The 14,365-nt window shown below is 49.1% G+C and overlaps 6 protein-coding genes across 6 annotated transcripts; 4 read left to right on the forward strand and 2 right to left on the reverse strand.

Moving 5' to 3' along the window:
• Positions 1-896: 896 nt before the first annotated feature.
• K441DRAFT_681696 (DUF706-domain-containing protein) lies at positions 897-1,942 on the forward strand (the record flags this gene model as incomplete). The annotated part of the gene is made up of 2 exons (XM_067651494.1): positions 897-1,817; positions 1,883-1,942. The coding sequence occupies 2 exons, from the start codon at positions 897-899 to the stop codon at positions 1,940-1,942; spliced, it is 981 nt and encodes a 326-aa protein (XP_067498198.1).
• An 8-nt stretch (positions 1,943-1,950) lies between these two features.
• Positions 1,951-2,926, reverse strand: K441DRAFT_307301 (uncharacterized protein). Its single transcript, XM_067641080.1, has one exon. The coding sequence runs from the start codon at positions 2,585-2,587 to the stop codon at positions 2,078-2,080; it is 510 nt and encodes a 169-aa protein (XP_067498199.1). The 5' UTR covers positions 2,588-2,926; the 3' UTR covers positions 1,951-2,077.
• Positions 2,927-3,538: 612 nt separating this feature from the next.
• On the forward strand, positions 3,539-4,207 carry K441DRAFT_307307 (uncharacterized protein). The gene is made up of 3 exons (XM_067641081.1): positions 3,539-3,803; positions 3,859-3,920; positions 3,973-4,207. The coding sequence occupies exons 1-3, from the start codon at positions 3,578-3,580 to the stop codon at positions 4,081-4,083; spliced, it is 399 nt and encodes a 132-aa protein (XP_067498200.1). The 5' UTR covers positions 3,539-3,577; the 3' UTR covers positions 4,084-4,207.
• A 1,089-nt stretch (positions 4,208-5,296) lies between these two features.
• K441DRAFT_668852 (DUF1531-domain-containing protein) lies at positions 5,297-6,316 on the forward strand. Its single transcript, XM_067650059.1, has one exon. The coding sequence runs from the start codon at positions 5,575-5,577 to the stop codon at positions 6,043-6,045; it is 471 nt and encodes a 156-aa protein (XP_067498201.1). The 5' UTR covers positions 5,297-5,574; the 3' UTR covers positions 6,046-6,316.
• A 420-nt stretch (positions 6,317-6,736) lies between these two features.
• On the forward strand, positions 6,737-7,405 carry K441DRAFT_646395 (lytic polysaccharide monooxygenase; the record flags this gene model as incomplete). The annotated part of the gene is made up of 1 exon (XM_067646818.1): positions 6,737-7,405. A coding segment is annotated over one exon (669 nt), but the record flags the coding sequence as incomplete, so codon positions are not given.
• Positions 7,406-8,533: 1,128 nt separating this feature from the next.
• Positions 8,534-13,710, reverse strand: K441DRAFT_668853 (P-loop containing nucleoside triphosphate hydrolase protein). Its single transcript, XM_067650060.1, has 6 exons — positions 13,540-13,710; positions 13,443-13,491; positions 13,137-13,389; positions 12,935-13,082; positions 11,791-12,888; positions 8,534-11,584 (listed from the first exon to the last, which is right to left on the reverse strand). Exons 1-6 carry the CDS (start codon positions 13,695-13,697, stop codon positions 8,935-8,937), a joined length of 4,356 nt encoding a protein of 1,451 aa, XP_067498203.1. The 5' UTR covers positions 13,698-13,710; the 3' UTR covers positions 8,534-8,934.
• Positions 13,711-14,365: the final 655 nt, after the last annotated feature.

Raw genomic sequence — 14,365 nt, forward strand, 5'->3', positions numbered from 1 at the left:
AGATCTTTATTGTGAAGCTCTAGAAAGAGAAGCAATTCCGAGAGTGAATTTCCTAAAGAGGGGCTGCACGAGAAAGTTGGCTAGGAACAGCTGCCATTGTCCAAATGACACTTTACCCGGCGGCCTTGCCCTGGCACGGCAAGCCACAAAAGATCAGCGTGCCCTCAACGGCCGACCCCACGCTTAACTAGCGGATTTCCCATAGCCGTAACTCGCGGCGAAGTTTAACGATTCCAGCGGCGACCCAGAGCTACAGCGGCAATTGGCAAAAGGGTCTTCGGGAATCACCCTGGTCAAGCGGGTAATGGAACTAAGGCGGGCGATGAACTACGGCGATGTTGCGGGGAACAACTAGGTTATTCAGGCCCCAAAGTGCAGACACCCAACCGTTCCACAGCCCTTGGACACCTTCCCACGCCCTGACGCAAACACTTCACGATATTTCCTCTTTCAGCGCCACATTTGGCCTTCCTTCCCCACCAAATCGTATCTCGTCCCACAATGTGCTTCTAGAGCCGATTGCTAGCCGATGCTAGCCCCGCTGAACCGGCCTGATTATTACCGCATTCTTTTGTAACATATGGGCCTGGAGCTTAACCACTTGCTTTGCTTACGGTAGGCAGGCAGACTTTCCAGCCCAAGCGTAACGATGGATGTGTTTTCGCTACATCGGCGTCTGACTGAACCCTGTTTTCCTACATTCTGAGTGACATGGGGGGGTCGTTTTTGGCAAGTCAAGTACGGACGAGGCCGATGGATTGAAATATCATCACTTCGCTGTTTTGTCGAGCTTCATCAATCGTACTCACCTCTCCTTCAATTTCTCAAAATTCAGTCTTAGACTTTCTGTGATACTCATACCTTAAACCTAAAAAATCTTCCCTTAATTTGTCAATATGGCACCCGCACCTCTCATCGAGCATCCCAACATCAATGAAAACTTTAACGACTACCGTGACGGCCTCACTCTCGAGGCTCTGTCGGACAGCATTGACAAGGTCAATGTCCTCAAAGCCGCCCTGAAAGTCAAGAATGGCACTGCCACTCAAGAAGAAAAGGATATCTATGAAGCCTCCCAATTCGATGTCGACAAAGACAAGTCCCAATTCCGGCAATACGAAGAAGCTTGTGACCGGGTTAAGAGCTTCTACCACGAGCAGCACGAGAAGCAGACAGTCGCCTACAATCTCAAAGCCCGGAACGACTTCATGGCCAAGACACGCGCCGAGATGACCATCTGGGAAGCCATAGAGAAGCTGAACACGCTGATCGACGAGTCAGACCCGGACACTTCGCTCTCGCAAATCGAGCACCTGCTACAATCCGCCGAAGCGATCCGGCGCGACGGCAAGCCGCGGTGGATGCAGCTGACAGGGCTGATCCACGATCTAGGCAAGCTGCTGTTCTTCTTCGACGCGCAGGGCCAGTGGGACGTCGTCGGCGACACCTTCCCCATCGGCTGTGCCTTCGACCGTCGCATCATCTACCCGGACACCTTCAAGGGCAACCCTGACTACGGCCACGACATCTACGGCACCGAGTATGGCATCTACACCCCCGGTTGTGGACTGGACAATGTCATGCTGAGCTGGGGCCACGATGAGTATCTGTACCATATTGCGAAGGAGCAGAGCACGCTTCCTGATGAGGCGCTCGCTATGATCCGATACCATAGCTTCTACCCCTGGCACAAGGAGAACGCCTACCAGTGGATGATGAATGAGAAAGACAAGCGGATGTTGGAGGCCGTGAGGGCGTTCAACCCATATGACCTGTACAGCAAGAGCGATGATATCCCTAAGGTTGAGGACCTAAAGGTATGATTCACCTAAACTCGAACCCCCTTTCCAGACCACGGCACTTCACTAACACTACCGCACAGGACTACTATATGGAGCTAATTGAGGAGTTCTGGGGCAAGCACAAGAAAGTCCGATGGTGAGCGGTTGCGGTATACAATTAAATAGCTACGATTTCGTTTTGGGTTCGGGGTTTTTTGGTCTTGGTTGGTTATGATATAAAAGACGGGTTACAGATCTCACCGCTATAATCACTCTGGAATGAGAAATACGGCGGTTTAGAGACTTCCCATATTGTTCTTGAATTCTATGATTACTCCAGAATAATTCATTCCCAGTGGAGCACGCAACTCCATCCAACAGGTTCGATAGAGTGTGACAGGTCCCTTCCAAACCATACCATTTCCACCTACTTTCAACAACTCCTCATCATCCCGCTTCCCATCCGTCAATTCAATTCTACTCACACAAGTCACCCTCATCTCCCCGCACTCCCTCCAGCTTCTTCGGAACCCTTCGACCTGCTCTCTCGGCCCACCCTTCTGCACGTCACCCGAAACAGCCCGCTCGAGACGCCCATCTGAAGCGAGGATTGCCTTCTTTAGAAGACGAGACAGTGATGCAGCCAACCTAACGGATCCCGACACGGGATAGCCTTCTCCGGGGGCAGGACCTTCTTCGGCGAAAACCCCACCCACGGCGGTCCCTCCTGCAGCTTCTTCCGCTTCTCCTGTTCTCGCTTTTTCCTCCGCCCACCTTCCTCTCCGCCGCATTCCTCTCCGCCGCATTCCTCTCCTTCTCCCCTCCTTCTCCCGGCACCCTCTCTCCCTCCCTCATACAACCGCCCCTCTCCGCGCCAACTGCTCCACCCCATCCGCAAATAAATGCACGGTGCCAAACACACGGCCCTCGGCGCCCGCACCCATCCCCACTCCTGGCGCTCCCATGCCTGCAACCACGCCCCGTCTGCTAGCACTGTGAGCTGCGGCAGGCAGGTAATCCACAGCGCATTAGCCGGGCCGTGCCAGTCCTTGATGACTACGCAGCGCGTCGGCGTGGGTGGAGTTGGGGTCGGAGGGTGAGTTGTTGTTGTTGTGGCGGTGGCGCTGCTAGGGTCCCAGGGGTGACTTACTCTAGAGATTTGAGCGGACTGGTGCTGCTCTGAGCTGGGGTGGATGGGATGGAAGCTTGTAGGTTTGATGGCTGGACTGATAGGTGTTTGGCGGATTTGTGGATGCGGCGTAGTAGCGGGAGATATTGTGAGGTAGGTTTGCTACTCTTGGTGTGTGATATGTGATGTTTGAAAGCAGTGAATTAACTTAGGAAATTACGCAGGAAAGGACTTGAGTCCCGAAGCAATTCATGTTTACTGGCTGATGCGTATTGAGATATTTGAGAGTATTCTGGAACTTCAGATCCCCAACTAGCACATTCATAATTGCCGCTGTAGGAGATTCTAACAGCGTCTAGGAGTAGCACTCTTTTAGGGGGAGGCTGTTTATGATATTGAAAGTCGGATGAAATATGTTTACTTTATCATGTCTCATAAACTGGCGCAGGACACATAATAAGACCGGGAAATAAGGTGCATGATACAGGAGAGTTTTCAAAAGGGGGACCTCTTCAATGCTGCGTATGAAATAGCCGGATGTCCTCCAAGAGACTGATCCAGTAGAATTCGATTCCGCTAAGGCGGTGAGAGAAATGCGCCAAGCCAAGATATTCTGCCGGCTTTCATCTGAGGAACCGCATACCAATCTTCACAAATACATCACGCCATGTTTTCGACATTAATACGGCGGAGCGCCGAGGCTCCAAAGCCACTTTTCGACTTCGACGCAAATCCATACAAAGCCAAGCGTGTATGGCCTCCAGACTTCTCGAAACTCTCGCCGAAACACCAATTCAGACTCGAACGACGGTACAAAAGACGGGCGAAGTTAAAATGGGCAAGACCAAGGTGGACTAAAGGGGTTAAATTGGCACAGTGGGGGTCGGGGATATGTATATCTGGTTCTGGACCAGGCTTTCTGGAAATGGTGGCTTACAATGGATACAGTTGTATTAACATACGGAGTCTTATTCATGGACTGGGGAAGGGAGGATACACCTTTCCGAGGGGTGAGTTTGAAATATTTCAAGTATGTGGAATTAAAAAGCTAACCTCTTGAAGATCCGCGATTGGTACAAGGGCATTGCAGATTCTATTTGGACGCATAGCCAGCACTTTGAGAGACCTGAACCGGCGAGACACCCGAACCTAAGACATCCTCCGAATCAATAACCCTCGATGATACCCAATCTCAACTCGTATAATGTGCCTTGGAGTATAGATGGGGAGGGCGAGGCCTAAGTTATATGCCACATTAATTAATGGTCTTGCATCACTCAGGAGCTCAATGTATGGCATGGTGTGCGTCAATGTACAACAAGAATTTAAGATCTCTAAAAACTCAGAATGAATCCCTCATTACGTATAATTCCGGACCGTCCTCGATATGATGGTTGTGTAGCGTGGTTTGACTCAATTGCTTACGCTGCCGGCAAGTTTGAACGCAGTACAAGGTAGGATGATTTAGATTGGTCATGCCAACTGATGATGCAGGTATATTGTATTGCATGCATTACGAGGTAACGATTTCTAGCTTTTAAGTTGTCAGAAGGTGCATATCTTGCTCTGTTCATTTTAGTCCACAGATCAAGAGATAAGGCGGAGCCATTGTGAATTGAGGTAACCCCTTTTGTACTTTTCATTTGTCTGTAGCTTGGGGGCTTGTGTCCGCCTGGCAATTGATTATGTTTTACTTTTTTTACGGAGAGAACCTATTTCCTAACCTTTTTGGGCAGTTTCTGCTTATCTCAACCTTATGAGGAATAGTGTATCAACTTACTCCCGAAATTTTAATCAGTGCTTAGCTATACCCAATGCTACTCCTTATATAAGAAATTCTTAGCTACCTTATCCTCGCAAGTCCTATCCAGAGGTTAACGTACACCCATCTAGCGTAACGAAAAGCTCTAAGGCCATCTGTATCTTTTGCTTTTCGTTCGGATGGCCGCTCCAAGCTAGACTTGGATATCTTGCAGGAAGGTGTGAGTTCTCGTTCTATCCTCCTACATTTCGTATTTACCAAGTTGGTTCTAGCTATTGTCAGCCGAAGCTTTCCTCACTGCGGATTTTATGGCTTCTCCTTTCCCTTTGTGATTGTGCTAACGACGGGGGCTTAAATACTACTTTAGAAAGTGTCACCTCTTAAAGCATATGTGTGGAAGGAATGAACTGGATCGCAAAATGAAAATATGCAGAGCCTATGTTTAACACTCAACTATGATTTTGCTGCAGTGTATTCATGCGTAATGTTCTTCCAATCTGACTATTGAATGAATCTACATGTGGCTCCGTATCGAGTTAGTACTCTCTAGTATTCCCTTCACCGCCTGCGAGTGAAGATTAATTCTGCCAAACGTTAGCGGCATATGCCAGAGCGCGATTTAGGGTTTGCGCATGGAAAACTTTCCAGCTTTCTGCACCAAGCTTAAAAGCCCGGGTTCCTCTCAATTACCATGCATAAAAGCGATCGGCTTCTCTCCAGGTCATACCATTTCAACAAATTAAGTTGAGCGTGAAAAACGAAAATCCATTAACCCCAACCTTAACCTCAACCACCCCTTCAATAGCATCAATAAACCCTCTACTTCATCTCCAGGCACACGTTTGCACACTCCATACTACCCATTACACCCAAACCACGCAATCTCCCCGCGACCAGCCGCAATGGCTCAGCCAGCACCTCCCAACGCCTCGCAAACCGCCTCCCCCGACCTCACAACTCTCCTCAGCACCTGGGCCGGAAACTTCCAACGCAACACCAGCTCCGCGTTCGCAGAGCTGCGCCTAAAAGACTACATCCGGCTCGTCGTGATCATTGGGGGCTACTGCCTGCTGCGGCCCTGGCTCATGAAGCTGGGCGCAAAGATGCAAACGAAATCACACGAGGCCGATTCCGCGGACACGGAGCTGATGAACCCGAACGAGCTGAGAGGGAAGGTGGAGATTCCGGGGGTGGATGAAGATAGTGATGAGGAGGAAGAGGGAGAGGGGACGGCGGGGAATTGGGGCAGGAATGCGAGGGTGAGGCAGCGCAAGTTTATTAGGGAGGCGTTGGAGAGGGAGGAGCAGAGGTTGAGGGATGAGGCGGAGGCGGAGAGCGATAAGGAGATTGAAGAGTTTTTGATTAAGGAATAGGGATAAGAGGTATGAGGTCTAGAGGTGGTAGGCGTTTAGGGTATTATTTGCCCTTGGTACTGATATTTCAGGAGCTGGAACTATAGATGTAATTGTATAGAGATTGGATGGGTTCAATGTGGAAGGGGTTTATTCACTATTCCCCTGGGAACGGCTATGTGAATAGCACTAGCATTTATCTGAGTTGTAAGTGGGAATGCAGTCTGCTATTTCGCATTCTGACTTGAGTAAACAGCATTTTCATAATAAAACCTTTAGTGATCTTGCCTGGCAAATATTTTCTGTATGTGCTGTTGGGCTTGCAGAGCATTCCAAAGGTATTTAGCTTTCGAGGAATGCAACAACCACAGCCTCACCACTGCACTCGCCACCAATGTTCCCACAGAATACTCTGTCATTGATACCTCTAAACACTGTATTTTCCTATCAGCGGAACCTCCCCTTTATCTCTCAAGTTTAGAATCCGTTTCTTAAAAAGTTTAAAGCTTACTAACAAGAATCAACCATGTACCATCGCAATATATTTCATCATACGATTGATACCTACCACAAACAAATCGGCATGCAGCCACATACCAGGAATTAAGACGCGTACACAACGTTGATATGATTGCTCAACTCCTTGCTTGGTATAAGAGTTCATTACAGGGCGGCTTGGCCGCAGCTCTAGACAGACCTAAAATCAGTCATCATGGCTTCCAACACGTCTCTAAAACGCTTGTATACAAAATGTACTGTTTTATTGTACCTTCCTGTTGCGCTCTGTCATATGCAAATGAACAATCCTTTTCCTTTACGCAGTCCATTAGATCCTCAGACTCCGGAGAACTTCAAGGACTACAACATGGTTGCGCCTCTGAATCCCAGCGGAAGCGACTTCTCCTGCAAAGGCTACCAGTACAACACACCGTTGAGGTCAACAGCAGCCTATACCGCCGGAGAAACGTACAATATGTCGGTTGTTGGAGGAGCTACGCACGAAGGGGGTTCCTGTCAACTCTCCTTGTCCTATGACAACGGTTCGACGTTCAAGGTCATCAAATCTATGATCGGCGGATGTCCTCTTACTCTATCGTACAACTTCACCATCCCGGCCGAGGCTCCCAGCGGTCAGGCCTTGTTTGCGTGGACATGGTTTAACCACGAAGGCAATCGCGAGATGTACATGAATTGTGCTGTTGTCAACATCCTCAGCAGCACTAACTATCTAGGCAAGAGAGCATCAATGGAAGCACTAGCTTCCCTTCCAGATTTATGGGTTGCTAATCTTGCCGGTATCAACTCCTGCAAGACCATCGAGGGAACAGATCCCGTCTTCCCAGATCCCGGAACTGATGTTGTTTATGGCAACGGCATGAGCAGTGCGGATACTGCTTCCACTGCCATTGGGCAGTGTAATGGTAGGTCCATAGCTGGGGGTAACAGTTCGTCCATGTATGCTGCACCTTCATCACCTGCTGCCGGGATGGGCTACACAACTCCTACACCATACGCGGCCGCTCCAACAAGTTCAGTGGAGACGGATATGAATATGGACATGAGCTACGATCCACATTCGCCAGATTATTACTATCCCGCCACTGCGACGGCCACTCCCACAGGAGACTGGGGTCCATCAGTGGATGCGAACGGTGGTGATAGACCAGGACAAAATCCTAGCCAAGGTCAATGGGAAGACCCCGCGGCAGGCCCAAGTGATGGGCCAGGACAACTCAGCGAAGTGGCAGCTTTCCGCATCTGGAGCCCGACATCGACTTGCATCCAACCCCCAGACGTCACGGTTACAGTAACTCCTTCAGGCTGGCCAACTCAGCCATCGGGCTGCTGGGGCAATATGCATAGTTGCGGTGACTGCTGGTGGCCAAGCTCCTGCATAACCATCAACTACTGTTCCACTACGTGTGGGATTCAGTCATCAACGCTTCATACCGCAACCCAAGAGCCTACAATCACGCTTACGGCCATCCACACTATAAGCAAATACTCCAGCACAGGATCCCCAACCCTTCCTCCGCCCCTACCGCCGCCGCACCCATCTTGCACTAACAATCCACCCCCTTACGCCACCGGTGACCCCTCAGCCTACCTCCCCTGCGCCCCCGGCACATTCCTCTGCACATCCTCTTCCAACTTCTTAACCTGCACCCAAACCAACACAGGCTGGACCTACGGCACCTCACGCGCCGTCGCCAGCGGGATGATGTGCCTGCCCTTCCTCTCTCCCAGCACATCCCCGCACAAAGCGCGGGGCGCCGCCGCCGCTCCAAGTCCGCAAGGCTTCCCAATGGGCCCCGGACCCGTCCTGCCTAACGGTCCGATCCCAGGCTGGCCGCAGGGCCCGAATTGGGGGTCGGAAACCTGTCCGCTTGTGCCATCCGGGTTCTATCGCAATGACCGGTACGTGAGGGCGAGGCCGCAGGGCAGCTGCTCGCCGGATGGGAGCGTCGTGTGCAATGGGCCGAGTGACTTTAGCATTTGTGATCAGGGAGGCTGGATTGATATGGGAGGGGTGGCGGCTGGGACGCAGTGCGTGAATGGGAAGATTGTGCCGGTTTGAGGAGAGTGGGGAGGAGGGGTGTGATAGGTTTGCCGTTCGAGATCTGCATTGTGTTTGTTGGATTTCGTTATCTTTGCATTAGGGACAGAATGGTATTTTATCGTTTTTTTTGGTTTAAGTGGTAATTCCTATCTCGCGTCGTTAGTCTAGGTTTCAAGGCAAAATTGTAGGAGGTAGAAATTTTCAAAAGTTAGCAAATAGCCTCAGGAGCATGAAGCTACGCTAAATTCTATTAAATTCATGATCTATTTCGTAATCGGCCGCTGACCATCTTAAAGACCATCTTTCCAACGCGAGTTTCATATAAAAATGCAATTTCCCAGGAATCCGTCTCACTCGGTATCAATTTTCCAGTTCTCTTCGTCAGTTTTCTGCCTCTTGAGTCCTCTCTCCACCTCGGCCTCTCCTACCTCTACTTCAACGCCATCGAACGCTTCAGCGTCATCGAACGCTTCAAGCCGCACGCCTCCCTCTCCCTCCAAAATTCCCACAGCCCTCCACGCCGCCTCCGTCTCAGCATTCACCCTCCCCCTCCCCTCAGCCACACCCCCAATCTCCTTCTTGCCCATCTTTACCTGACACTTATAACGGCCATCTTCCACCTTTCCTATAGGCACATACTCGACCTTATCACTGACAGCCAGATGTCCCAGTCGCTCTTTAGGATGCAGACAATCAACATTATCCCTAAGCACCCGCTCCAAAGAATCCAAGATCCCGAGCTTCCTGATAAAGCGCTCGCATGCTGAGATGTCACCACGGCTATCGACGTACACGGCGCCAATGACGCTCTCGACGATATCAGAGAAGAACTTTTCCGCGTCAGTGCGCGCGAACAGGTGCCACGGGTACTTCTGGCCGTGCTGCAACTCGTGCAGAATTTCGTCTCGAGACGCCTTATGCCGTCCCACGGCAGCTTGCTGCAGGCCGAAGATGCTCTGGGAAGAGTAGCGGAGGAATTGCCAGAGAGCTTTGGCGACGGGCGCTGGTTTTGGAGCCGGCTGGCCGGTGACTGGGTTGATGGTTATACTGAATTGTTCTTCGAGCACGGTGGCCTCGAAGGCGAGGAAGGCTAGGAAAGATGCGTTGACCATGGCGGTCCGGATTGAGTGCATTTTTTGGTGCGAGAGCTCGGGCGTGTGGGTATAGAGGCGATTCACAACTATATAATCGAGAATAGCGTCGCCAAGGAATTCTAAACGTTGGTACGAAGAGGTTGCGGTTTCTGCAGGGCCAACGTAGGATGCATGGGTCAGAGCTTCAAGGAGAAGGCATTTCTTTGTGAACTTGTAGTCAATAAGATTTTCGACGGCCAAAAGATGGGTTGGAGAAGGGTGGGATGGAACAGCGTCGAACAGGAGCGTCCGACATTCGGCAGGCTCAATCCAAGGTTCGGTGGGAAGAAGCGTTTGGATGCATGTAATAGCCTTCGATAGTCCACCCTCGATGTAGCAAGCGCCAATTAGCGATTCTACAACATCAGCGAGCAGCTTCGTGGAGCGTAGGGGCTTCTCCTTTTCTTGATCCTCACTCGAAAGAATGTCCTGAGAATATCGTGGACGCCATTTCGCTCCAGTGAATGCCTTCGTGGTAATGAACTTGTCAAGTCCTGTAGCCAGAGTAGCTTTAGCCAGGAAGCCATTTGAATTTGTGCGCCCCTTCGCGGCGGTGAGGTAACTCTCAGGCCAATTCGGATGTGCTGCCGTGAGCGAGAGTGAAGTTAAAACTTTTAGAATACAATCGCCGAGGAACTCCATTCTTTGGTAGTTACAGCTTTCATTTGTTGATGATGCAGTCGTAGCTGTGACCAGGAGATTTAGACTTGAGAGAGGGAGAGAGACTGGTGCCAAAATTGTAGTCCGCAGAGTTTCTGCAATCAGAAAGATCTCGTAACGATGTAAGATAGATGGAATGAAGAGAGCAAAGATAGCAAAGGAAGCAGGAAGCAGACTAATAGAGCAATCTCTAGCATCTATGCTCTGAACTGCAGTATATGCCTCGTTTACCTGGGCCCCTCGGTCAGGGATGCGATGCAAAAAATCTCTTCGTTTGGGAAATTTTAAGACCTCAACTTGAGGGCCTTCCTCCAGGTTTAAACTTTTAACGGTTGATTCACTCTCGGGGAGCCTAATATTTTTAAAGATGAAAGCGCCCGCTTTTCCTGTTTCATGAACAATCCCGAAGTCGTCCGGTTGAGATAAATTAGCATTGGATAGGTCCAGGATGGGCCGAGAGCCTTCGGTAGAGTAATGCCAATGAAGGATTTGCTCAAAAGTCCAAGGTTCTAGTGGCCCACCAGGAACAAAGAGTGAAATAAAGTCATATCTTTCTTCTGTCATACGGCTTCCATAAACCGAGCAGAGAAGCTTTCGAGTGATAGCTTGCATAGTTTGTATTTCTTCAGCTTCATATGTCTTATCATCAAGCGGCCATGCAGTGACTACATATTTCTTTGTCTCATTCCAATGAAGGACCACAGGAGGTATGTAAGGCATTGGAACAGGCATTAGCATGACTATCTTCAAAGGCTTCTCCTCGGGCGACACGAGACTGAGAAGCACTCTGTGATAGGTGCTAGGAGATGAGAGCTGCTGTCCTGCGACACCAATCCAGGGGTCTAGCCTTGGTGCTGTTAGAATGAGCGAAGGGCGGTCGTCGGATACATTGAATTCCGGCTTTTCGTCTTGCTGGTCAAGTAGAGGCAGTAGATTATCATTGATTAAGCCAGCAGCATGCAGAGCCTTATAGGCTTGAAACGCAGCGTCTCTCTTAGCGTTACGTTCTGTTCGCCAGTATCTTGAACTCTTAGCTGTCCTGACGGTAGTATCTACGGATACGGGAAGGGTAACGGTAGCCGTTATCATGTCATCGGTGTCTTGATCAAAAGAGAATTGTGGCCTCATGTCAATATACGAACTTGACTGTAGAAGTGCGCAGAAATGGTGGAGGTGCTGCGAGGCATTGTCGAGTGTTAAAAGGGCACTAAAGGTTCAAAGTTAGTGTGAATGATCTCAATAATGGTGTGTACTGGTATCTATGGAACAGTCCCAAAGCGCGAAGTCGCATCATCTAAAAGGAGGGAGTTGTAGTTCTAAGCAGTCCGGGACCATTCAATGGACCCCGAGATAGTTCTGATTAGGCAAAAAACAGTAATCTCTGAGTAGGCAATTGGACTAATCAAAACGTACCCCGTTGATTCAATACGAAATAGTAGATCTTCATTCTCCTCGGCTAATTCTCTTTCTTCTGCGGATTTGATCTCGCGCAGGTCATTTAGATACGCCTCTTTCATTTCTTCTTCAAGATCATGCCATCTATCTGGAGAAGCTAAAGCTGAACCACAGTCGGGTACAAGGATAATGTACTTTGACTCTTCCTTCCTGGCTCGGCCGCGGCGCTGAATGAAGGACTTGAGGTTCTTCGGTGGTTCAAAACAAATGACAATGTGACAACTAGATACATCAATACCCTCCTCGAGTACGCTTGTCGCTATTATGAGGTTCTTTTTCCCTTGACGAAAATCATCTAGGGTTTGTTGCTGATTCCGAGGCTCTGCGAGATCAGCTATATTTCCTTTGCGTTTTGAGGATGTAGAGGTGCCGACAAAAGTGCCGACATTGAAGAGCGGTTGTGTCCTGGGGTGTATAGCAAGCAATTGGGCGAGCGCAGCCACGGCCGCTCTTTGCTCTACGAAAATGAGACCCGTAAAACCCGGGCAAGATTGTGTAATCAAGGCATCAATCAAGCTTTGTAACTTTGGAGATATATGTTCCGTTAGTAACGGTAGAGGGGTGGCCGCGTCGTCTAACAGAACGTTCTGTAGAATTTCCTGAAGATACTTCTTCTCCGCGCCAACCCATTGATTAAACTGCTGGCCGGACTGCTGTAGCATAGTAGTGTATTTCATGATGCATTGTCGGAGATACCAATCCGCAGCGAAAGCGCCGAGCTCATTGTGTATGTCTTTTGTTCTGGTAATAAGAACTTTCAGCTGCTTTCGACAGTACGTATCTTGGTCTACAAGAACTTTGTGTAATCTCCTGGGCGCGTGTGTATCACCACTCTTGACGCTCTCAATTAAACCTGTCACATAAGGGTCTTGCATGATATCAAGCTTTGAGTGAATTTTTTCAAGAGAGCTCAGCAAAGGCGGAGATCTCAACACACCAACCTGGGTTGATAGATATATGACCTTGGTGAGCTCGGGTCTGTGGACAAAGCGTATTAACTCAGAGCGGTGGATCTTGGGTGTCTTAGTAATAGCGTTTAGATTTTGTTCGATGGTTCTGCAAAGGCTTAGAATATTACTCATCAACCGTGAGGTGAACATACTGAAGACCTCCTGCCTTAGCATTGATGACGGGGCTAGCGCTGAGCCCTAAAATCCTAGGTATAGAGTTTGTCTGACTAGTCAGAGCTAAAGGCATGTAGAATCGCTTCATGATTTGGTTTGCTGGATGTTTCAACGTGCAATGGTGGGCTATCAGGAATTAGCATATGCTCTGAAAGTAAACGCTGCGCTGTTGAAATATACCTTCATCGAATATCATTAGTGCCAATTGCGTAATTTGGACAAAGCCGTGAGAAAGAGCGTCAAGCAGCACCGCGTGTGTAGACACAACGACTCGAATATTTTTGAGCACAGCGTCCCAGATAACTTGATCTGTCCAACGGTCAACGTCGTCGTCTCCACTGAGGAATCGGACTCCAAATGCAGGTAAATGCGTGCGAAAGACGTGATATTGTTGGTGGCATAAAGTGACGGTGGGGGCGAGAAACCAAACAAGCTGAGTGAGTAGTATCAGAAATCAGGCTGACCGGAGGACATGATATTTCTTACTTTATCAGGATTACAATTTTCTAGTTCTGCAGCTGTTCGGGCAAGAGCTCTAGAAAGAAAATTAGACCAAAAATTTAGGTCAAGTGTGTATACTTACATGTGCGTCTTTCCACTTCCTGTGTCCATTGCAACAATGATATTTTCACTTAGACTCTCTTCCACCATCTCAGCTTGATATGACCGCAGGCGAAATGGTTCCTCGGGAGCTCCTGTATTAACGGTGCTTTCATTAGTGGCATTCTGAAGAGTCTCCATGCTGAATTGGCTGAATGAGAAACCTGGATGACATTGTCGGGATCAATTGTACGGATTATCTCATAAATCAGACCCTCCGTAGTAGAATTTGGTTACGGGGCAGGGAAAGCACGTGCATTTGGCTCCCTATCACCCTCAAATTCTCCCTCGAATTTTGACCTCTTTTACGAGCCGCGTCCCAACCACGAGGGTTATTATATATTTTATTAATACATTAGATTCGTTAGGTAATTATTATACCCCCACAAATATATACTATAACCCTGTATCTAGAATAATAAGGGGCGAGATATATCGTTATAGAACGTAAGAAATCGGGACGAAAGTGATAGGATTGATGTACCCTTAACCCGTCGGCGTGCGTCCAACGTTATCGATAAGGATCTAGCCAATAAGAAGCTCCTGTTCAACCTGATTCTTACGCGTTCCTGTCCGTGCGGCCTTGGCGTTGGACGCAGACGGGTCAAGGGATAATTGAGTAGGCTTAAATCTTACTTCCTCCGCCAAGCAGGGCATAAACGCAGCGGTGCTTAACCGCCACAACACCAAGCCCAAGAAAGTTGCTAGTTCCTTCATTCTGAGAAAGTAGCGCCTCAAAAACGTATGTATATATGTATGTATATTCTATTATGGCCATACACCATCTAGGGTATAGGCCGTTATAAAGC

Source organism: Cenococcum geophilum (assembly GCF_001692895.1).
Source record: "Cenococcum geophilum 1.58 unplaced genomic scaffold K441scaffold_65, whole genome shotgun sequence".
Lineage (NCBI taxonomy): Eukaryota > Fungi > Ascomycota > Dothideomycetes > Gloniales > Gloniaceae > Cenococcum > Cenococcum geophilum.

Bases quoted from the DNA above. Each gene is read 5' to 3' on its own strand.
- K441DRAFT_307301 (XM_067641080.1), bottom strand. From the start codon at position 2,587: ATGCGGCGGAGAGGAATGCGGCGGAGAGGAAGGTGGGCGGAGGAAAAA.
- K441DRAFT_668853 (XM_067650060.1), bottom strand. From the start codon at position 13,697: ATGGAGACTCTTCAGAATGCCACTAATGAAAGCACCGTTAATACAGGA. The intron at 13,083-13,136 runs GTATATTTCAAC...AATTCCTGATAG, and splicing joins ACTAATGATATTCGATGAAG to CCCACCATTGCACGTTGAAA. The intron at 12,889-12,934 runs GTATGTTCACCT...AAGCCTTTGCAG, and splicing joins GCTAAGGCAGGAGGTCTTCA to AACCATCGAACAAAATCTAA.
- K441DRAFT_307307 (XM_067641081.1), top strand. From the start codon at position 3,578: ATGTTTTCGACATTAATACGGCGGAGCGCCGAGGCTCCAAAGCCACTT. The intron at 3,804-3,858 runs GTATATCTGGTT...CAATGGATACAG, and splicing joins ACAGTGGGGGTCGGGGATAT to TTGTATTAACATACGGAGTC. The intron at 3,921-3,972 runs GTGAGTTTGAAA...AACCTCTTGAAG, and splicing joins AGGATACACCTTTCCGAGGG to ATCCGCGATTGGTACAAGGG.
- K441DRAFT_668852 (XM_067650059.1), top strand. From the start codon at position 5,575: ATGGCTCAGCCAGCACCTCCCAACGCCTCGCAAACCGCCTCCCCCGAC.